The sequence below is a fragment of the Microcebus murinus genome, chromosome 6, assembly GCF_040939455.1.
Source record: "Microcebus murinus isolate Inina chromosome 6, M.murinus_Inina_mat1.0, whole genome shotgun sequence".
NCBI classification, from domain to species: domain Eukaryota; kingdom Metazoa; phylum Chordata; class Mammalia; order Primates; family Cheirogaleidae; genus Microcebus; species Microcebus murinus.
In genome coordinates this window covers 50,112,139-50,135,696 of record NC_134109.1, presented here as the reverse complement: position 1 = coordinate 50,135,696, position 23,558 = coordinate 50,112,139, and the positions used below count along the sequence as shown (strand labels likewise).

The 23,558-nt window shown below is 32.3% G+C and overlaps 1 protein-coding gene across 2 annotated transcripts in view; it reads right to left on the bottom strand.

The window, feature by feature from the left end:
- The window catches only part of MDGA2 (MAM domain containing glycosylphosphatidylinositol anchor 2), a 777,981-nt gene that overhangs the window by 178,145 nt on the left and 576,278 nt on the right, over window positions 1-23,558 (bottom strand). For both annotated transcript variants that reach the window (XM_076004050.1, XM_012746557.2), the window contains one exon: window positions 4,861-5,154. In XM_076004050.1, the coding sequence (XP_075860165.1) occupies window positions 4,861-5,154 (294 nt within the window). The remainder of the gene's footprint in view (window positions 1-4,860; window positions 5,155-23,558) is intronic.

The following is a 23,558-nucleotide window of genomic DNA, read 5'->3' as shown; positions in this document are numbered from 1 at the left end:
TTGAATATTCATTTTGAACTAAAAGTAATTGACATATATTCTTCACTAGATTTCTTGAAAAAAAAGAGTCAGAAATAAAGCCCTGATCTATGGCTCTCCCTCCTTCATCCAATTTGACCTTGAGTTAGAAACTGAAACAGATGAGGAACAAGGGGTCTCAATAGCCCTGATTATTTTCTTTCATACTTTTTTCATTTGAAAAGTAGAAATTATAAGAGGTACATTAAATTTCATTTGGAGATAGGTAAAACAGTTACTTAATAAAATTTAACACTAGTAATATCTTTGGTTTTCAATATATATTTTATATCTAATAACAAATGCCATTAGTTGTAGGTGCAACAAATATGCATATGTATGATGAAGTCTTAATGGGGAAAGTGACACTCAATGCACTATATATCTCCTTCAACTGATTTTCAAGACATTATTCTTCAAAAGATACTCATTTTACAAAAATATTTTAATAGTTCTTTCAGATGAAACCACATAAAGGACAGCTTAGAGTAAAAATAAAATGTTATAGTTTATGAAATTGAAATTATAGTAACAATTATTTAAGTGTAAGTAAATCTATAAAATACAAATATAAGAAAAAACAATTTATTTTAGAAGTACAATAGTTAGAGCCTCATTTCTTCATTTAATATACATATTTGAAAACCTCTGACATTTTAATTTAATCAATATTCAAATGATTGGTATAATGGATAAACAGAAATCATTTTTATTAGTCACTTCATTTAGAAAATTTTAGTTTTGTTCAATAAGCTCTATACATACCATGATTTTTAAATTTTATGAATCAATGAACATATATAACGTCTTTATTTTCACTTATGCTTTTCTAATGCTGCTTCAAATGAAAATGAACCTGACACTTAACAGAATTGTTTTACAGTTCCAAACACATGTGAATAAATTAAGCAATGGTTGAAAACTTAAAATTATGTTATTAAAACCTTACATTGTATTTTGCAGTTTTACTTGTAATATTTTAAAAATTTAATTTTAAAGCACTTTTCTTCAAAAACTTGCAACTTAGTATTGCGGTTCTTATTGTATGTGGTAACTGGCAATTGTAGAAGTTAAAAATGATACAAAACAAATCTTCTGCTTTCTAAAAATGAGCAATATGCACAATAATTTAATAATTTAAATTATGTCATTGTGGTAACTAATATCCTTAGTAGGATACAGAGTGGGCTAAAATACCTTATGTTTTTGTCCCTCTGTATGTACACATTTTAAGAAGAGGCAAATTAATCAGAGATAATGAATAATTCAAAAAGTTTTGCTAAACCTCATAATTATATAAATTATATTGCTTCATTTTTAATACAACATTAACTAAAAATAAATCTCATTTGAGGATTTAGAACATTAAACCAAATGGACTACCACTTTATATAAAATGAAAAAATATATACTATTTATATTTAGGCTTGTACAACCTACACTCATCAAAGTTCTACATACAATTCATTCTGTGCTCCTTTAATCCTTTTTATTTGTTATTATTTAATTGGACACAGGTAAAAAGAAAAAAATGGCATGAAAATAATGGATTTTTTGTATGTTATTTATTACTGCCACCTCTTTTTCATTATTTTATATACCAAACTGAAAAAAAATTATATATGAATATGTGTGTGTTTGTGTGTAAACTAGGAAGTTCCAGAATTTGCCAATAAACATTTTAAGAAAGAAATCTTATACTAAAGTGTGGAGTGAAAACCCTAAAAACAGTTTCATAAGAGTTAGAATACTTTGACATCTTTTCCCTTCATATCCTTGGACACTTCTAGCTCTTAAACTATATGCAACAAATCCTGATACTCCTGAAACCTCTATAATAAAAAAAACAGGCATGCATTCTATTTGTTATTGAAACATATATTTACTCAACAAATTTACTGAATAGCTATAATGTAAAATGTATTATGGTGGGAATACAAAATATATAAAGCAAATTATTAGCTGCAATGATGAAAGTAATTGCTGATGACTATATAAACACACCCATATGTATGTATGCATACATGTGAATGTATGCATGAAATAACTTAGTACTCTATATTCTATATCAATATTTCTTACGCAAAGCATAGCTATCCCAATTAAGTAAACCAATACATTAGTTTTATAGTTTAAAAAACACTATAAAAATTGGAATGTTTATCACTTTAAAAATATTATCAGAATTCCTGCATTATTAGTTTTGCAGAAATAAGCCTTAGATAGGCATGTAGGCTGGACCTGCTAGTGGGGAGCATGTGTCTGAAAAATGAACCTCTGATTTATTCAAGAATATTCTGGAGTTGGAGTTGTTACCAGTTATTTGTACCTGGTAAATACTCAGGGATATAACCAGATTCTGCAGAAGAGTTGGGAATTTATGGAAGGCAGTTTCTTTTTTTTTTTTGAGACAGAGTCTCACTTTGTTGCCCAGGCTAGAGTGAGTGCCGTGGCATCAGCCTAGCTCACAGCAACCTCAAACTCCTGGGCTCAAGGGATCCTACTGCCTCAGCCTCCCGAGTAGTTGGGACTACAGGCATGCGCCACCATGCCCGGCTAATTTTTTGTATATATATTTTTAGTTGGTCAATTAATTTCTTTCTATTTTTAGTAGAGACAGGGTCTCACTCTGGCTGATTTCGAACTCCTGACCTCAAGCAATCCGCCCGCCTTGGCCTCCCAGAGTGCTAGGATTGCAGGCGTGAGCCACCACACCTGGCCTGGAAGGGAGTTTCTTGAAAGACATGATGGAATCCTCATCTGGAACTGGATGCCAGCTGCCTTCATGGGCAGGCCAGAGAAGCTTGCCTCTGAGAGGAAGTGATGACAGATCATACCCCCTGCTCTGGGAAGTCACCTTGGTATGCAGAGAAAGTGCATCTTTTTACCTACATTAAAATAACTAAACTTTGCTCAGATGTATTGGTGATTTCTACTCAATTATATTCCTGTCACACTAGAGACAATCGTGGCAGTTATTTATCATCATTCACTATTACAGCATTGAATTTTAAAATCTTGTGCTGAATTTAACATTTCTAGGGAACCAATTAGAAATCAGAAAAAATAGAGGAGGCTTGGTTGAATTCTTTAAGAATTCCACGGTTAAATAGAGTTTATGGAGATTGGAGATTCTGACTCTTGAAACTCCAATTTGAAGTTCCCTAGAGCTCTGGATTCCATAGCTTTTATTTGTTATCAGAACTTCCTCAGAAAGGAGTGAGCGGAGTGAAAACTAATAGCACCAATAGCTTCAGGAACACTAAAGCTTTGTGTGTAACTCTGGGAGAAGCACAGAATCCTGTGCTTACCAACAAGAAGGAAGTGTTCTAAATTATATCAATTTCCTCTGTGGTCACTAGAAGGTACTATTTTTAAGAAAATAGAGGCACAGTTTCTTGTTCTATTTCTTTTCTTTTCTTCTTTTTTTTTCCACATGAACCTCGTAGCCCTGAGAATACTGTCATGAGTACGGAGACCGGCCAGAAAAACGTAATGCCGAACTGTTGAATGGGATTTGACATCTAAAACCTGCATTATTTAAAGACAAACCTAACAACCAATTAGAAATCAGCCAAGTTATTTGACATTGGTTTGTAAATATCAGTTTGAATATTTATACTGCTAATTGCATACTTGGAAGCTGAGTTTCTCTAGAAGAGGGAAAGGGACTGGTTATGCAGTACCCAAAACCTCACCTCCCCGCCCCACTCACATACCTCATACATAAATACATTTGTTGCTAAACAGTTACAAGCATAATATTCTCACATTTTAATTATTATTTCAATTTAAAATCACTTAATTCATTCTGCAACAACCTTAAGTCCGACATAAAAATAGACATTTTTGGACAAATTCTATTTTCAATGTTCTGAGTTACAAAAGAATCACAGATGAAAACAACAAAGTTTATTGAAGTGCATAGTTTCATCTAATTCATCTGTTTTCTTGAAGGCTTTATACCATATATTTAACAAATAGTACATCAATTAAGATTTATAGCAACACTATTAGAAATTGAACACACTCTGTTTAGTTTGCTTTTCTTCCAGCAATATTCTCACCACCTGGCAGCCCAGTTTCTAGGGCATCCTCTAAGAACCTAACACTAATAACATTGTTAACATTTTTAAGAATCCTTAAATGTATAGATTTATGTACTTTTAATACTAAAAGCAAATGTAAAGCCTACAATGTCTACAATTTGTTAATAGAACTGTAACTGTGATTTCAGTAAAAATAGTTAAAAACTTACCTTATTCAACCCTCACAATTAAACAATTATCTGTTAAGATAAGTCAGGCAAAAATTCAGCACCTAAAATCTGCCTGAAATTATCTCTGTATTACTAGATAATTATGTAATCCACTGTTAAAACTTTAGATATGCAAACATAGCATTTCAATGATTAGGTCCTCACAATTTAAGCAAAGAGATGCCTTGAAATAAGTAGATAATTTGGGCAAAGGGCATTCAATTGCTTGAAGTAGAAACTAGGAACTGTGAAAACAAAGGTGTACTAAAACCTGAGGTAGCAATTATTTCTAGTCTTTACTTTGCCTCATTACACATGGACAGTTCTTAACTATTAGGTTTGTTGATTTTTTGGCATTAACCAACCAGGTAACACCATCATAATCATTGTACACACACTAATATAACTCTTTGTGCTCAAGTAATAAGTAGATTTAAGGAAAATTATAGTTTAAATTGAGTAGTAATGACATAGAAATATTTCATCCTAAGCCAATTCCAATCCCCTCATTTTACTGGTAGAACAACAGTATCATTCCTTCCCTTGTTCCTGAATTGAAACACATAGAAAGGAAATTTACTTACATTGAACGATGAGCTGCACCAAGGCTTCCCTTGGTTTCACGTTAAATCCATTGTACTGGCTGGTCTGACATCTGTACATTCCTGACATTTCCCTAGATACGTTCACAATCCTTAGTGTTCCATCATAACTCTCCATTTGCATTGATCCATCAGGCATTGCAACTTCTTTATCTGCTCTAGACCAAAGGATGATCGGTTTAGGCTTTCCAGTTACTTGACACTGCAGTTCTATTGTGTCTCCTTCTCTGGTGACCAAAGGTGATTTTTCCTGTGGAACAGTCAGATTGGGTGGAACTTGAAATGGGAAAAAGAAAATTTTTCTAGGTTAGTATAAACTGGTAAAACATATTCAGACATAGAAAATCATAAGGAAACAATTTCTGCTGGTTGAAAAAAATGTGACAATTCAGATGACAAAAAATAAAGACCTTGGGAATAAATGAAATATATTTTCACTTAAGATAATTCTGAATTGTTTTCACTGAACACTCTTAAATGAGGACTTCAAACATTAGCACAATAAATAAGCCATTTAACTGAAAAGTGAATGGTCAACATAAGAACAATCTACTCAATGACTTGTCATTATCAGGATTTACTGGGTCTTTAACATCTGTAATTCACAGAAGAGTGACACTGCTTGCTGAGGGTAGGATTTAGCTACGTAGATTAGCAGCCACAGTAAGTGCAATTAGTAGAAAAGAGGAAAAGAGGAAACTGTAATTTAAAATCAGAAGTTTTGACTGGTTTTAAAAACTCTTGCCAAAGTGCTAATATTTAGAGTTTGCTTTCTGCCTAGTGGGAATGGAATGAACAATTGACTACAATCTCATGCTGTTTGGCAATATATTCTATTCTCCTCTTTTGGACTTTTATAATTGTGACATTTGAATTTCATATTGTTTCACTTTAAAATAGTTTGTAGTCATTGGAAATAACTTGCCATGATACTGTCACTATTTCTGTAAAATTAATTTTAAATGAAATTTTCAAAGTATATTTCAATGAATGTAAGGATTTTCTTAAGTAAAGATTAATTCTTGTTTTACTGAGAATATTTACAACAAAATTAGATTGATTTTGCTGTAACTTACTTGTGCTGAAACATGTTAGGATTTATTGGAAAACACTAATATGAAGGCAGTACTTCACAATGATTTTTCTTTTAAGTATTGTCACATATTCCATTGGAAGATTTTTATTTTTTATACAATTATATATGAACTGAAATGGGTTTATGCAGTAAAACATCTATCAAAAAAGCATGAGCTAAATAAAATGCTAAAATAACTAGAAACACATGAATAATTCTGTCCTTCTGATAAATGTCATATGTTCCCTTTGGAAGTAGTACTGCAGATGAATGAAAAGGAAAGGTTTTTATTCTCCCTTCTAGCATTACTGTGCTCCCCTTTCCAGGTATACAAAAAGCCTAATTGTATTCAAAATTATTTTTCAACTAATGTTGACATGTAGTGTCTCTTATTACATATAAAAAAATTCAAGTCCAAAGTGATATGAGAATTATCTTGCTATTCAATATCTTCATATCAACTTTTTCATTTGATTCCTTCATTTACTTCTTTTTTTTTAAAGAAACTAGTTACATAATGTATAGCACCTTAGAATTTAGAAAATCTGAAAGATTAAGTCTCTTGAAGTAGATACATACATCATGGGAATTGATATTAACAAAGTATGTTTAAAAATTGCTGCATTTGAAAAACCTAGATGGAAATAACTTTTCATGTAGATATGAACAATTAAATGGACTTAATCAAATAATTTTTTTTGAAGTGAACCACAAAGTAATGATAAAATTCTAAGCAGCACCTTGAAACAATAGGATTGAAATAGAGCTATGATATTTATTTACCTTCTATGAGAATGAGTGCAGAATAACAGCAATAACTTCAACATTTCACATTTATTTATTATGTCCCTACTGTGTGTCAGGCACAATAAGGCATTTTACATTTCCGTTTAATTTTCTTGATAATCCTTAGGACCAAATATTTAATATTCAATTTTAACAATTGAAAACATTGAGAATAAGAGATGATAAATAGTTTTATTTGAATGGAATACAAATCAAGGCCAATTTATAGCAGGTAGTCAACATAGAGACATGAATCCTGAAAAAAACTTCAATAAACTATTACATCTGGAATTAATAACTTTGAGTTAGCACTGGACTCCTCTCCTCCTGCTCATGACCACTCTGCTCCAATGGACAAAATGGACAGAATCCATTATCATGGCCATTGGCTAAGGGAGAAGATGAAAGAGTTAAGATGAAAATGTGAGGGGGTATATGACACATATTTTTGCAAATTATCTATCATATATATTTCTTAAATAACTTTGTCTACCTACCAATCATCTATCTATATCAGAATGTTTTTCATATATGTCAAAACAGCTTATAAGATGTAGCAACCCAAATAAATATCTAAATATTGATAAACCTCTGTGAAATAGATAAAAATATATCATAAATTAAAAGATTATCTGCAATTAATGGAGTGCTGTTACTTGAAATGTTTAATTCACATCTCTTCTAAAAACAAGCCACATCACCTCTGCCAAGCATAACCCCTCTGAGTATTAATTTCTCTATTTTTGAAACTAAGAATTTGTACTTTATTAGCCTCAAGCTTATTGATGGTTTAATTATAAGAATAGTAAAAAGTTAATAAGAGAAATGGTATCAAATGAAACTATTTTCTGACTTAATAAGATGAATATTTGAAGATCTTATTACATTAGGTCATTCTGATTAAAATAAATCCTTGACTAGGTCTAATTTTTAAAAAGTTTATCATTCTAAATAGTTCAAAATCACCTTTATAAATTTATTCATTTAGATAAACTTTCTCTCTTGCCTAATTAAAATTACAGAAATGTAAACCTCACTTTTAATCTTGATAACTTAAAGATAGAGTTTTGGATAAATTAGCCCAGCTGTTACTAAATAATAAAACCTGAATAAAAGATGGTCTAATATTCATCTCTGCCATGAGACTTTAAATCTTGAAGTCATTTAAAAAATCTTGAAGTCATTTAAACCTTTCTCTATAATTCTCTTGGCCAAAAAGACCTTATTATTTCTCAAAGCTTTTATAGTCTTTTCTATCTTCCTTTCTACACTAAATTTTCTATTCCCTAGAATTTGACACTCGAATCTCTTAATTATTACCATAAATTTTCCATTTCATTGGGAGATCTTGTTTGTTTTCATGGATTTCTCTCTGTTTTTATATTGATAATACAAATTCTCACTTTATCCCATGGTTCTTGTAGGATATGTTTGAAGCCTATTTTTATATCACAAATTATTTACTTCCAAATTTACTTCCAAATATTACTTCCAAATTTAAGTACCATTTATTTCTTGACCTGCTTAAGAGTTAATTATCAATACATCTGATCTTCTAGTTAAAAACCATAGTGTTCTCTGTTTCATTATTTCCTTTTGTCCACTGTTTCAAACAGCTATCAATTCTGTTATTTATCAAAAATGTGTCTCACATCTCTGCTTATGTCTTTTCATCTCCATAGGCAGATTTATCAGGAGAAGTCATCATTTTCTCTTCTTGTGACAGCATCCTTAGTGGTCTCTGTCACTAGTCTCATTCTTCCAGGTTTCTTACTACCCTGTCAAGGTTGATCATCATAAACATGATTTTGTTCATGTCACTATGAATACTACAGACCTCAATGAGAGTGCTCATTATATTAACACTTTAATAATAATAATTAAAAAAAACGAAAATAGCCTAATGGATTTGTTAAGTAAATTCTGGAACAAAATAGACTATGGCACAGATTTTTAAAATGATGATATAATAGACCTATATTTATTGATAAAGACATTTATATTGTTAAACAAGAAGAGCATGTTATCAAATAGTTTAAATAGCTATAACCACTATTATTAAGTAAAATATGTTACTGTGCAGTATGAACCGTTGTATCTAATTTTTATATCAAATAAGTAGATTTTACTCTCTCTCACACACACACAAAAGTAACTATGTGAGATGATAGATATGTTAATTAGTTTCACTATAGTAACCATGTTACTACTATATGTGGCCTACAACATCATGCTGCAATCCTCAAATATACACAATAAAATTTATTTACATTTTTAATTATTATGGGGACATAATAGTTGTATATATTTATAGGGTGTTGTGCTTTGATACAATATGAATTAATCAATGTGAATTAATCAAATCAGGGTAAGAGAGAATATATATGCTCCATCTTTATATTGTTAGTATCCACCACGCTCTCTCTGACATAATAGGAACTCAGTCAAAATTTTACACCTAATTTATAAATTAAGACAGAGAAGCAGTTGGACAATGATTTAGGAAAGAGAAGGAGACTTAAATCTGTGAAAATCTAGAGGAAAAGAAAGCCCAGAAGAAACTACATCAAAACATTAACAGTGCATCTAAGTATGGGATTACTGGTAAATTTTACTTTATTTTTATGTATTTCCCCTCGTTTTTTACTTTTCGGTAATATATGCAGTTTGTATTAATATGTTGCAGGTTCCAAGAAGCCCAGAAAAGTTAAAATATGAATTTATTCTATTTTCAAAATTCATTCAGTGAAAACTCCATTTATAGTAGTACGAATATTTCACTCTGGAGATAGTGTTCTGAAAACCTAGGCTGAGAAATGCTCCTGTAGAATCTCTCACTTCTGTAAACACTCATGTACTTGAAGTTTCATCAACTTGTTAACCTTACTTACTGCCCTTGAACAAACAGTTCTTTTCCATGGCTCTGGCCCTTGCTGTCTTCTAGCACCCTCTGCCTGTCTCACCTGTTGAAACTCAGTTCAAATGTTGTTACTTTGGTAACAACTTCGCCTACTCCCAGGCTGATCTGGTTACTCACTCTTCTTGACCACAGACTATGTTGTATTTTACATGACTATCTGTCCTGTGGCTTTGCCTGTATTTTCTCCACATCTATATCCCTGAGTAGATATCTCCTTGAGAATACAGTCCCTTCTCTAAAGCCTAGTGTCTTCTTGTCCTGCTTGGCACAGATCAGGAAGTTGTGAAATAATTGATAAAGGAAGAAAGGCAGATGGGGCGAGGAGGGTGAAAATGAAGGAAGATAAAAGCTACGAATATAATATATAATAGATAATAGAAATAAACATAATAGATATAAATCATCCATATTTTAGGAAAAACGTGATAAATAATAATGAAATACAGTAATTCTACAATGACTAGCTAATACAAATAGCAGAATCTGATTCCTGACACAGATCTTGGGAGGTGTGTGTGAAAGTTAAGAGAATCAAGAAAGGACTCTTCCAGTTTTCTTTTTCCTTCCATTTAAAGGTTTAGATAGATAAACTGTGAATTAAATTTGCTAAAATCACACAGAGGGAAGAGGGAATTTGAAGACATGCTATTTAATTTTATCATGTTAGTTTTTATGTCTTTAATAAAAGTATTTTTCCTTAAAATATTGTCTCATTGTGGTAACATATCAAATTAAGCACAAAAATTTGAAATGCCTGCACCTTGTGAGAAGCACATTTACCCAATATACTTGATATCAAAAAGTCCCTCCTAATAAAAATACATACATTCTCTGGCATATAGTTTATACACAGCCCTTTGGTTTTTTTTCTTATCTGAAATGCTACTGTAGAAGATGCTATAATCAGAAAAACTTGAAAACTATGATGTGACACCAAAGTTTCTCATTCCAAATGTAGATAAATAGACAAACAACTTGAACACTTGGTTTTCTGTCAACTTTTACTTTAAAGACTAAAATTAAACAAGTATAGAAAAAAAAATTTTTCATTTCTTCATTGGGAAGGAGCTGAGGAAATTTAATCTTTAGTCTTTACTTGGACAATGGTTTATTTTCCTTATTCAAAACAATGCAGGGAAAGTTTAGTTCCTCAGAATAGTTCAGCATGAGTATATAATGCTATCTGAAACAAAGACATCAAAATATGATTTTTAGGGTATATAACTATTGACAGTGTACTTTAATAGAAGCTATTGAAACAAAAGATATATTTCTTTCAACATAAAAAATCATAAGAAACAAAGTAATAACTAGAATTTTCTCCAGAAGGACAACCAAACTCATATTCTCAACCTAAAATGAGCACAGCACTAATTGTGCTTGAATTTGAGGGGGAAATAGTTTGCAACAGATATGTATGTTCTGAAGCAGAATGGATAATCTGTACTTAAAATATAAACAAATAAATAAGGTTTCAAAGAAATCATGTGTTTGTGAAAGTGACCCCTATAGGCCAGAATCCAAGAATTCTCATGCTACCCATATATAAACAAATGTAAAAAAGTAAGATTGAAGTAAATAGTGAACTTGTAGATGTAAGCAATTCAAATGAACTAAATCTATTGCATAAGTGTATGTGTATGTTTTTTTTTTTTCCAAAAACAACAGGTGGGTTAAAAAAATTTACTGTAGATTTGACGTGAGTTTCATCGTTGATGATCTGATTAAGACTTCAAAATAAGCAACATCCTTATTTCAGAGCACATAGTTTTAAAGGAAGTATATTCTATCACACTTGAATGCTTTCTCAATATATATGTCAGCAGTTCTCAATCTCTTCTTTGTTAGCACATTTACAGATTAGCTGCATAAGCAGGAGACATGCGTATGGATGTACTCAAATTTTGAGGTTTTGAGAAATCACAAAGTAACTTTATATGGAAGCAAAGAATTAAATAATTGTAGATGTACATTATTACAAAGCATTGTAATTATTGTCAATGACACATCAGTAGTGACATCTCACAATGGGATATTTAAAATAAGCCCCTGGTTGAGTGAAATTTTCATCATGTTTGTTGTAACTCTACTCATTTCTCTTCTACTCAGGGAAGGAGTGTGTTAATAATGTTATGACCATGATCTATATCTTATAGCCTCCATACATTAATATTGGAAACATTCTAATTACCACAAACGTCATAGCTGATATGAACACAGCACTAAGATTTGGAGTATTTGCCTTGATATAAACAATTTATAAGAACACAATGCTCAGTGTCCACAGGAAAATATTCATACAATAATATAAGAAAAATCTGAGAATTTCCTTCAATTTAAGAATAATTTCAATCCAATTCCCAATAATACCTTTTAAACTAATAAGTTTGGTCTATTTCCAGCATTAATAATTATATGCCAATTAAGAAATATAAGTTGTGCTTGAAAGATGTTCATGGTGTCAAGAGATATCCAGTACACCAAAGATCCCTCACTTACCAACAGACCTGCTGATATGTGCTTCCTTTGAGAGATCCCAACTAGAAATATAAACACTGTTTGAGGGGAGGCAGCAAAACTACAGCTCATTTCTCATTAAAGGAATAAAGGTTGCTACTGGATACTTATTAGAAAAAATTTCAAGTATATAAAAATTTAGAGAAAATATGGTTAATTATATGATATACAGCCTCTAGAATTTTTTTATTTATTTATTTTTTTTGCAGTTGCTTTAAAATATACAGAACTTCTGGGAGCCAATGGTTAATATAATATGGTATTGCATCGGTGCAATTCTTTCTGGATTATCTTTCCCTTTATAAATGAATTACTAAAATTTGATTGACTAATGTCTTTTTCTCCTCCTAAAAAATTATATTTACTATTTCTGAATTCACCTTTTTAAAAATTATGTCACTCTATCATTCAAATATCCATAGTAGCTTAACAGTTTCCAGAAAAGAAGATCTAAATCCCATTACTTGTTTTCCATCTTACCTGAAAAACCTTAATAAGCCATAGTGCTTTTGTGAAAAGCTCGCTTTTAAACTGGGACAGGCTTTTTGATCTGCTTAACACACTTGGCTTATCCCCAGCTTCTTCCCTTCCTTCCTTCTCTCCAGGAATGAATATTACACCACTGTATCTATCCATCGATTTTCCATCCTTTAAGGCCCAGTTTAAGTTTTCTGTTCTATTTAGTCTTTCCTGATATCTGTATCTTTAGTTCATCTTCCATGTCTCTGATGTAGAGCACATCCAATTTATTCTACATGTGTCATGACAAAATGTGTACTTCCTTACAGGTGAGGCTGTAATGTTCTGATGGCAGCATCAGAGGTTTTCTATTTCTTCAGTAGCTCCCATATCGTGCAAAATTTTAAAGTATTTTAGAAGTGCTTAATAAATTCTTAATTGATTGATGGAGCACTACTCAAGGTTACTAAGCAACCATAGTAAAAAAAAAGTATTGATGAATAATCACCTCTTGATTATCCAAGGCTTAATTATAAATCATATAAATTTCAAGATAATTTTTCACACATGAACTCTTTTCTATTTTTAATTTTTATAATCCACAGAAAAACAATACATGTTTATAATGTTAGCACTTGATTTGGATACAGTAATGATAAAAGGATGTAAAATTAATGCACTGAAATATTTGAAGCATTTGGTAATATTAATTTGTTCATTTTGTGACTTTCCTCAATTAGCAGTAAAGAAAAGGCTAGCTCACTCTACAATAGAATGTCAATGTGGATGCATAGTCTAAGACTTGTATTACTTACAATCCTGTGGGTAATTCATATATGAAACAAGCACTTATTTATAAATATATCTTCACACCAGATGGTATGCCTACTGTTTTTGTCCATGATATGAATAAGCATAATACATCTCTTACCATACTCTGTAAATAAAAACTGCCTTTTTTTTTGCACTGACACATTCTTTTAAAGTGCCTCATCCATAATAAATCAGAAGATGCTAATGAAAAAGGATTGACAATGTTTTACAACTCTAGCACTAGAACAGGAAGAAAGTCCACATTTAAAAAAATCATGAGGTTAAAATATCACAGCATTTACATTTGGAAATTCTAAGGAAAAATGTCCATGCCTACATGCACATACACAATGCTTATTTTTCAAAGAGTTCAGGAAATCTTGTTAGAATGGCATTGTTAGCTATTTGCAACATATGGGGAGAGGCAGGTTCCTGGAGAGTAGCAACTCTAAATGGTTTGGGATAGAGGATGGAGGACCTGCAGTGCCATTCAATCAGGAAAACAGGTTTGGCAGGCAAAGACTGTGGCTGTTCCAACTTCCCTCTCCCAGCAGGTGTTGCTATGGCACAAGAATAGTCTCTGAGGGATTCGATAGAACACAAAGTGTAAGATGAAAGAACAAAATAGAAAATGATTTTCTGAGTAGCATTCATATTCTCCCTGCAACTCAGGCAACAAGACCAGTTGCAAATAAACACAGGTTCTATTCTTGCTGCCTCATGAAGTGATAAGTGAATGTGGGACTTAGGCTAAGATTGCTTAGATACTAATTTGGCTAAGTTTTTAAGTACTTTGAATTTTTATGATCTTCACCTAATTTGGTTTTCTAACTTGAACTTAAATTATTTTCTAAATTCATGAAAATAAATCTCTACTAACAAGATGATTTTCTACTAATCTCTTTGGAAAAAGCACGAAAGAATACCACCTTTTCTCTTTTTAACTTACTGAAATACATAAATGAATGATGGCCACTGATTAATTGTGTAACATCTCACATGTGGAAAACGTTTTCTCTGAAACAACTAAGTAAAGAAATGGGAGCAAGGTATTTCAGCTTGCTCGTGACTCAATTATGTTAAAATTTTAGCAAGCAAAGAATATGGATTAGACTGAGAATGTTGGAAGAAATAAGGACTTTACCAAAGAGGTACTTGCGTTTTGTTTTTTTTTCCTATAATAAGAAAGGGGCTACTATAAGAGTCAAAGCATCAAATAAACAGTAAGGTATTTCATTATTAAGATATGAGTAGGTCATGAATGAGGAAATAATCAACTTATAAACATTTCTGAGGACTAGGGATCAATTCCTCAATTTAACTCTCTTAATCAAATTTCATTTCACATTTGGTATGTTTTAAAAAGAAATGCATAGTAAACCTGAAAAATTATAGTTATTTGAGTATAAGCAGTTGATTAGGAATTTTAACCTTAAAATTTGAATACTGCACTTTAAACACTGTATTATACAAACTAAAGATAACAGGCAAGAAAGAGTCCTATAGTTAAAAAGTTAGCTAAGATTCCCAAACTCCTACAACTTATAGTCCATAACATATTAGCATCCTTGCCTACTTGCTCTTAAAAAATGGTGCCATGATTTATCCAAATACATTTATGTCTGTATAAATAATTATCCTTTAAATTAATAGCAAGCATTCTGGGAGTAACAAAAGCAGACCACATATATTAAAACTTGTACCCTCTGCCAGAGCTAATAATAATTTATTTTAACATACATTTTTGAGCCCCATATATGGGCAAATATGGTTGAGACTGGGGGCAAGAGAGATAAATTCGGCCATTTACTACCCTCAGGAATTACACTATGCAATATGAAAGCTGATAAATATGGAGGCTTCTTAGTAGCTAGTAATTACAATTATTTCTAAATTAAAGGGCCTTTTTAAAAATAAACAGAGTTTGGAAGAGTTGTAACTATATAATATTAGAAATTTGATCTAGGCTCAAGGTCTAATCCGCATACTAGCTATATAGCCTTGGCAATGGGATGTCTTTATTTCAGTTTTCTCATCTGCAAATTAGGCTGATGAAAAGAAGAATGTAACAAGAATTTAAAGATACAATAGCACAATGCACATGAGAGTGTCCTCCAAACTGTAATGCAATTTGAGTTTTGTAATTTAAAGAACAAGGCTCAGGTCTGGCTACCTAGATTCAGATCCAGCCTTATTATGTTCTAGCTGGGTGACCTTGAAAAAGTTATCTAATCTTCATCTTTCAGTTTATACAAAGTGAGAATAAGAGTGTCATTTTACATTTTTTTACACGTATAAGATCCTAAGCACAAGGTATGCATATAGTAAACACTTAATATATGTTACCTAGTTATTATGTTTTCTTATCATTGCCCTTTTTTGTGTGATACTAATAAATATACTTTATTATTATGCATAGATATCTATACTCAGGGCACTGATTTTGTTTTATTCCTGCATGTGATGTCTCAAACACTGAGGATGGATATACTAGAGTAAAACAAATATAGAGTAAAAAAAACATAAAAAAAATAAAAAAACATTTAAAAAAACATAGAGTAAAACAAATACGTAACCTTAACACTTGTACCCCCATAATACGCTAAAATAAAATAAAAAATATATATTTATAAAATTAAAATACATAAATATATTTATATATAAAAATAAATTTAATTGTCATTGTCAGTTGTCCAGGACATATATAAACATTTTAGATGAGGATATTATTTGGAGAAAATGACATTTTGGAAAGAATAGTAATGAACCTTTCTAATCTGAATGGGTTAAAGACATTCCCCAAAGCTATTCAAGGAAAGAAGGTTGCATCTGTTTGCCATTAGACATAATAATTTGATCTGTATGTACGGTTATTATCATAAGATGGCACATAATACAGATATCCTAGCCCTCATTCCATTTCTATGAAGTAATGAGGTTTGGACATCTCTAAATACATCTATTCCTCCCTTACGAGGCTAACAAAATGTCAGTGCTGTCCATTTTCACAAAGGTCAGGGTGTTGCCATGAAAACGAGGGACCAGTAAGTTAAAGGGAGCTGTCTGATCACGTTAATTATGTTATTACTTTCCTGTGGATAAAGGAATTCTAAATTAAAAGGAATATAAACTATAAATTATATATCAAGTGCATATTATGAAAGCATAGAAAAAGAAAGATGCTTTAAAGCAATTCACAGTTTCTTTTACTTTCTGGAGAAACTGTTGCTCAGTGGTAAACTCTTCAATGCAGATGGCTAAAAAAAATCAATTTACTTCTACAACAAAAAGGCCATTTGTCTCCTTGTAGAACTCATGTGACATTGGTAGGCCTCTTATAAATGATCACTGTAGACAATGCCTGCAGTTTACAAATTCCCTAATTACACCACCCATTGTGTACCACTGAGTATGGCTTATCCTGGGGAAACAGACACTACTGCCACCTTAATAAACATATTGATATAAAATGAAGCTGGCTCTTTCATGCTTTGTCAAGAGCAAAATGAAACAGCCAGTGGACACAATGTTCCATCAATGGATCAAGGTCACATGTTCTTTAGAGCAAATAAGATTTAATTAACACATTCATTAGTAGATAACTGGTCAATTAAAAAATAGGAGAAGGGTTTTCTTATAACACGTGAAGACTTTATTAACATATACTCTACAGATGCACGATTGCATTTTATGATCCATTCTGCTTGTCTATAGAAGTATAAAATGCTACATTAAAATATGGACCTAATTTTAAAACCACATAAAAATTTATATAATGTCATTGATTGGAATGATATATAACTCATCCTGAGCTAATATGTGAGTGTGAATAGGGTTTAGTACCATTTTATTAATATGGTTTTACGTTGCATTTTATTTCCAAGGAAGGACATTTCTGTTTAAATGTCAACTAAATATATTCTGTTTACAAGTATTATTTAGATAGACTTGGCAAAAGTGGACTACTTATGTTTCATTTATAGTGGACTGTAATTCATGCTAAATGCTTTTTAGGCACAGACATTTAAACTGCTTGTCATTGTATTATTTTTACTTCACATATTTAAATTACCAGCATATGGTTCTTCCTATGTATTCGTGGGTAGGGAGTGGAAAATTGGTTTCAGGACCACTACAGATACCAAAATCTGTGGATTTTCAAGTCCCTTTTATAAAATGGCACAGTAGTCTCATATAATCTATGCTCATTCTCCTATATGCTTTAAATCATTTCTAGATTATATATAACACCAGATACAATGTCAAACTATATAAATGGTTGTTATATGGTACTTTTAAATTTATTTTTATTGCACTATTATTTTTATTTTCTTTTTTCAAATATTTTCAATATGTGCGGTTGGTTGACTTCGAGAATGTGAATGTCTGGGTAAAGAGGGCTGACTATATTTCATATTGTGCATAGAAATTTTTTTAAAGTGCAATGACATTCTTCTTATTTTACATATTTTTATTCTAGTCATTATTGCTCGCAGAACATCTATAAAACTTGGGAAGTTTTGATTCCTTTACACATCATGTACTTAAGAGGAATCTGCTGTTCTCAATTCTTCCCCCTCCCTTGCAAATCAGTGTTCTGTACCCTTTTCTAAAGTTTTCAGTCCTGATCATAAGCTTCCTCTTGGGCTGACTTTCACCCAGAAGAACTTCTCAGGCTCCAATCCCTTAGTCAAAGAGGTCAGAAGGCAGACACAATGTGATTTGAGGTTTCTAAGATGGATTCACTCAGCAAAAAGTACAATTCTCACAGTATATCTCTGGAGGCTGAAATCTCATTACTTGAACTCATTCCATTGAGAGTATGTGTGTTTTGTGTAAAGAACTCAGATTCTGCAGCCAGAATTGACCTATGTTCAGCACCTTATGTCACTATTTAGTAACTGTGAGGTCTACAAAAGTTTCCTATGCATTCTAAAGCCCAAGTGTCTCTTAGGTAAAATGAGTGAAATCACAATACCTGCTTTAAATGGTGTCTTGAGGATTCAATGCAGTGCCAATTGTAAACTATTTAGCATAGCAACTAGACTATAACAAATATTCCGAAGACTTTAGTTTTTCTGTGTGTGTGTAAATAGGTATTCTAAGTCAGATGGTCTGTAACTTACTTTGAAATACTTCAGCATATGGCAATGCTTTTGTTTCTCGAGTGTGAGCATGTGTATTCACTAAACTGCATGCTTACAATTCATGCATTTTTCTATGTTTTTTTTTTATGCTACTATAAAAGATTTAAAAAATACTCACCATAAACAATGTGATCTCCATTTGTGTACTGTAAGTTTTAATGTATATACAAGGGGTGCCTTTAATATTTAAATTATGCTACTCAGGAGTACACACTCCCATTGCAGGAAGGTGGCAAAACAGTGGGTCCACTGTTTTCAAGCAGCTAGGACAAGACAAGTATTATTACCTTAAGCTGCACTAGAGGAATTTTAACTTAGCATAATATTAAAAATGGCCTTTGGAAAAATGAATACTGTTTAAAGCTAAATGAATACTGTTATGCATTGGTTAGAATAGGTAAGACCTCTTCCAACTTTTGTGAGACTGGCAAGTGGAACCTAACATCCAGATACTTTCTGGAGTGGCATTCTTGGACTAGGTCCCTGAAAATCTTGTGCCTCACCATCAACAATATGTGGTCACATGATCCAACTAGAATGTTACCTGAAACGCTTCTAGACTATTTCAAAACCTGCCTACGGTGACCTTTTTGTGCAAGGCCTCTGTAAAAGGGGTGTGACCGAATATCAGAATTGCCTGAGATAGTAAAGGGAGATATCCATTTAACATAAGACCTCAATGCATGTTGCAAGCTCTCATACTGGATTTGGAATCTGAGATTTTACACTTAAGTCAGGATAGTTGTAGGAAATGAACATAGCATTTAAGCTCTTGGGTCCCATTTCCTTCTTTATAAAATGAAAGGTACTAGATGATCTACAAACACCCTCTATGTTATCAACTATGCTTATAATTAAGATATTTATGAATCTTTTAAAAATATTTTATGAAATAGGTATCTGTGGACATGCCCCAATAACCTTTTATTTTTATTTATTTAAAAATAGATATGTAGAACACATAAATCTTCTGTAATGGCACTACCATAATCTCAATTTAATAATTTTCTAAATTTTCCTAATTTCCTTTTCAAACTTCACAGATATCCAGCTATGAGTGGTGAAAAATGAAAAGATTATGAAAATGAATGAGGTCCTTTTAACATTGAAAAGATATTTATTTTCAAGCATATTGTTGGGGAAAAGTTCTTTGTACTAATCATAGTTGTAGTTTCTATTTTGGAACCCTGGAAAGAAATAGCTTTGATATAAGAACTCCAAACTGTAAAATGAAACTTAAAGATACTACATACAAGTTAAATCATTATAATAACTGTTCTCTCTGATGCTGGGAACTCTAGGGTTCTAGAGTTTTTGCTACCACCTGGAACAAAATGATGTTCAAACTGTTAGTCAATGAATCCAATCACTGTGGATACTTGCATTTATTTCTCTGTTCACCAATTGCTAATGGTAGGTTGTGAACATAAATTGTGAACATAAAAATCTGAAGTGTTACCATAATTACATAAGTAGTGAACATAATACCACTTCCCATACCTCTATCTTCTCTTGTTAGAAAAATGCCAAGGTTGGTCATGGTATTATAGCTTTAAAATAATATACTCTAATTTATAGTCCATTCTTAGCTATAAATCTGATGGAAACATTTCTTCTTTATCAGTTAATGGAGATATTTGTCACAAGCCTTTCTTTAACTCTAGTAAATTATTGCTAGCGCTTATAATTTTAATGCAAATTATGAAACTAACAGATGATTTTCTGTTCTCATTGGAGAAATCTATACCTAGTCATTTAAAAGTCATAAAGTTCCTGTGTCCCCATTGCTTGCACTAGAACAGGATGAAGGGTATAGAAGGCATAAATCAGGTCTACTTTATTCTCATTGATCTACTCATATTTTAATATAATCTGGAAATTGCAAAAAGTGTTTAATTTTACCAAGTGAAGAAAGTTCTCAAAACATGGGAGAATAATTAAGCAAAAGCTAATTAACCACTGTTATACTACAAATTGAAACATAGAACCTTTGTTCTGATATTTGGGGGAAAAAGTATTTTGCTATTTTAATATAATAACTGGAGGAAAATTTTATAGCCAATGTTCTTTCCATAATTATACAGATCCAATTTTACATGAGAAAATTTTAATATAAAAACATGATTAATGGCAGGGCACAGTGGCTCACGCCTGTAATCTCAGCACTTTAGGAGGCAGAAGTGAGGAGATCACTTGAGGACATGAACCAGTCTGGGCTGCATAGTAAAATCCTGTCTCTACATAAAATAAGAAAAATTATCTGGGCATGGTGGCTCAACCCTATAGTCCTAGCTATTTGGGAGGCTGAAGTGGGAGGATCACTGGAGCCCAGGAGCTTGAGGCTGTAGTGAGGTATGATTGCACCACTGAACTCCAGCCTGGGTGACAGAGTGAGACTCTGTCTCTTTAAAAATAGGTGATTGATTTTTATTGAACTATTATAGAATTAATTAAGAATTAATTAATTAAGAATTAATTTAATGGAGCCAGTCTTTGCATTTATGTTCCCCCAAAATAAGTAGTAAAAATATTGATAAATTTATGCTTCTCAAAACAACTTTCAACTAAAACTGTTATAAATATTCCTTCTCCTTCAAATGATCTTATTGAAAAGATGATTAGTATAATTGTTATCTTCTGTGAGTTTCTATAATGCTACCTGTGGCCTGTTTAAGATGACATACAATCTGAGGATGGATGTTCTTCCTACCAAGATACTGTATTTTACATTTTGATAATCTTTTCTCCTCTTCTCCTTCCAACTCCCCTCCCCTACTTTCTTCTCTTCTTCCCACCCTTCTGTCTCTTCCTGTGTTATTCACAATCCCTCACTCCTTCAATACTCATTTCTTTCACTTAAAGGAAAATAAGAGCTCACTTCCATTATTAAAATCTATGCATCTATATAAATGTATCTGGGACCAATGTAACCATTCATATCTGAATGTAACCATGCATGTCTCTTCATGCTGATGAAGAGGTACTGAATGCCCTGAAGACACTGGACATATAGAAAGTTTCAACTAGATATTTTTTTCCTATACAAATTGGGGGCCTCATTTTCCTTGATTTCCATTGATCACTCTTTTTCATTTTCTTTATTGTTTCTGTTTTTTTCTACCATCTTCATGGGCGTTTTTTCTCCCTGCTTTTTATTCTTCTCTTAGGTGAGCCCCTCAGTTTCAAATTAATGGAATTACTTGTGAAGTCCATGTTTCAGTTCTGACCTTTCTTCTAATCATCAGACCTGATTTTCTAGTCAGTCACCAGAAACACAAGAATGTTTTACTACCTACCCCCTTGTCCTCTCAAACCTCCCTGAAAACTTAAATCCTTCACTGAGTATGTGGCATTACCATATTCTAAGATACCAAGGCATAACATCTTGAAATCACAGAAGCATAACATACTTGAGAAGGGATGGATCTAAGTCAGTATTTCTCAACTATGGGTGTTTAATGCTGTGCTTGCATGTACATGTGTGTAAATGGGTGCCAGAATCTTTTGTCCAAATATAATCTGACATAGAAAACCTGTATATAAAAGAGAAAAATATATTGCGCTGATTGAAGTTGGAAGAGAAGGAAAGGGTAAAATTCTCAGCTGGTTATATCCCTTCTCCCTGCAGTTCAGTAGCCTTTGAGAATATTCCAAGAATTTCCAATTGCCATTGAAACACCATTTGGAAATCAGTATCCAGCTGATCCCTTTATTCTATAGATGAAAAGTTTTGCAGCCCAGCCAGACCGACGTCATAATGCTACTAAGTGGTAAATCTGGGCCTGGACCCAAATCCATTAGGCTGCCTGATGTCAATCAGGTTCTTTCTTAAATTATTGTAAGAACACTGGTCATTGACTTAACTGTCCCTTCATGACAGAAGTCGTGAGAGCTCCTCAGCACCTCATTTGATTCTTAACAATCTCTCCAGCACGATCAATGGTACCCACTGCCCCCCCATTCACACACACTCCAATCTGTAGACTTGGTTCCTTTTCATTCATTCTATTTCCTCAAACTCTGCCTTGAAAATATTCCAAAGCTGAGGTGGAGACATAAGGAATCTAAGATGCAAAGAGATTAACTGACTTCTCAGACATAGTTCATGAGTGAGACTCAAGCTTTTTCTATTAGCTAAGCTTTCTGTATCTTTTCTTGTCTTACCTGAACACTATCCATAAAATATTGCTTATCTCCATTACCTTAATTTCCATATATATATATATATATATATATATATATTTTTTTTTTTTTTTTTTTTTTTTTTTTTTTTTTTACTGAGTACTTCCTCACAATGTAAAAATCCTTTCACTGTTGGAGAAACCGAAGTCTTCTTTTGCCCATCTATTGCTAGGCCTTAGGAATGTCTCTTGAAACTGTCTTGTATTTCTCTACCACTATTCCTGTAATTGTCTCTTTTTGGACTCTGCAGATTCATCCAATGAACAGGCCCCCAAAGCACCAGTCAGACCATACTACTCCCCTGATAAAATCCTTTGGTTTTATTCTTGATTGTGTGAATGTGAGTTCAGAAGATCTAATGAGATTCATTTTCTTCTCAGCAATCTAGTGCCTCATTCTTAATCCAGCTCAGACGCTACCTTCTCTATGCAACTCTTGTTGACCAGGCTCAATAATATTATCCTATGTGCTTCCATATTACTCTGATAGTTTATTAAGGCAGGTACTAGATTTTATCTGTTACTAAAGTTATTTAAGTGTAATCCCAATGGGATATCGAGGGAAAAATACAAGTTCCCCACCACTGGCTTTTAATGTTTAAAAGAACTCATGCAGGCTTCTTTTGAATTTAGAGATATAGATAGAAAAAAAATGCTAAAAGAAATACAAACCACAAAGGTTATCCTTAAGTAGCTCCTTTTGTGTTGATGATCCTAAGCCTTAAGACCAGTCTGAACTGTTTTAAGCTGCCTTAGTTGTCTTAGTACCCTTTAGTTAATTG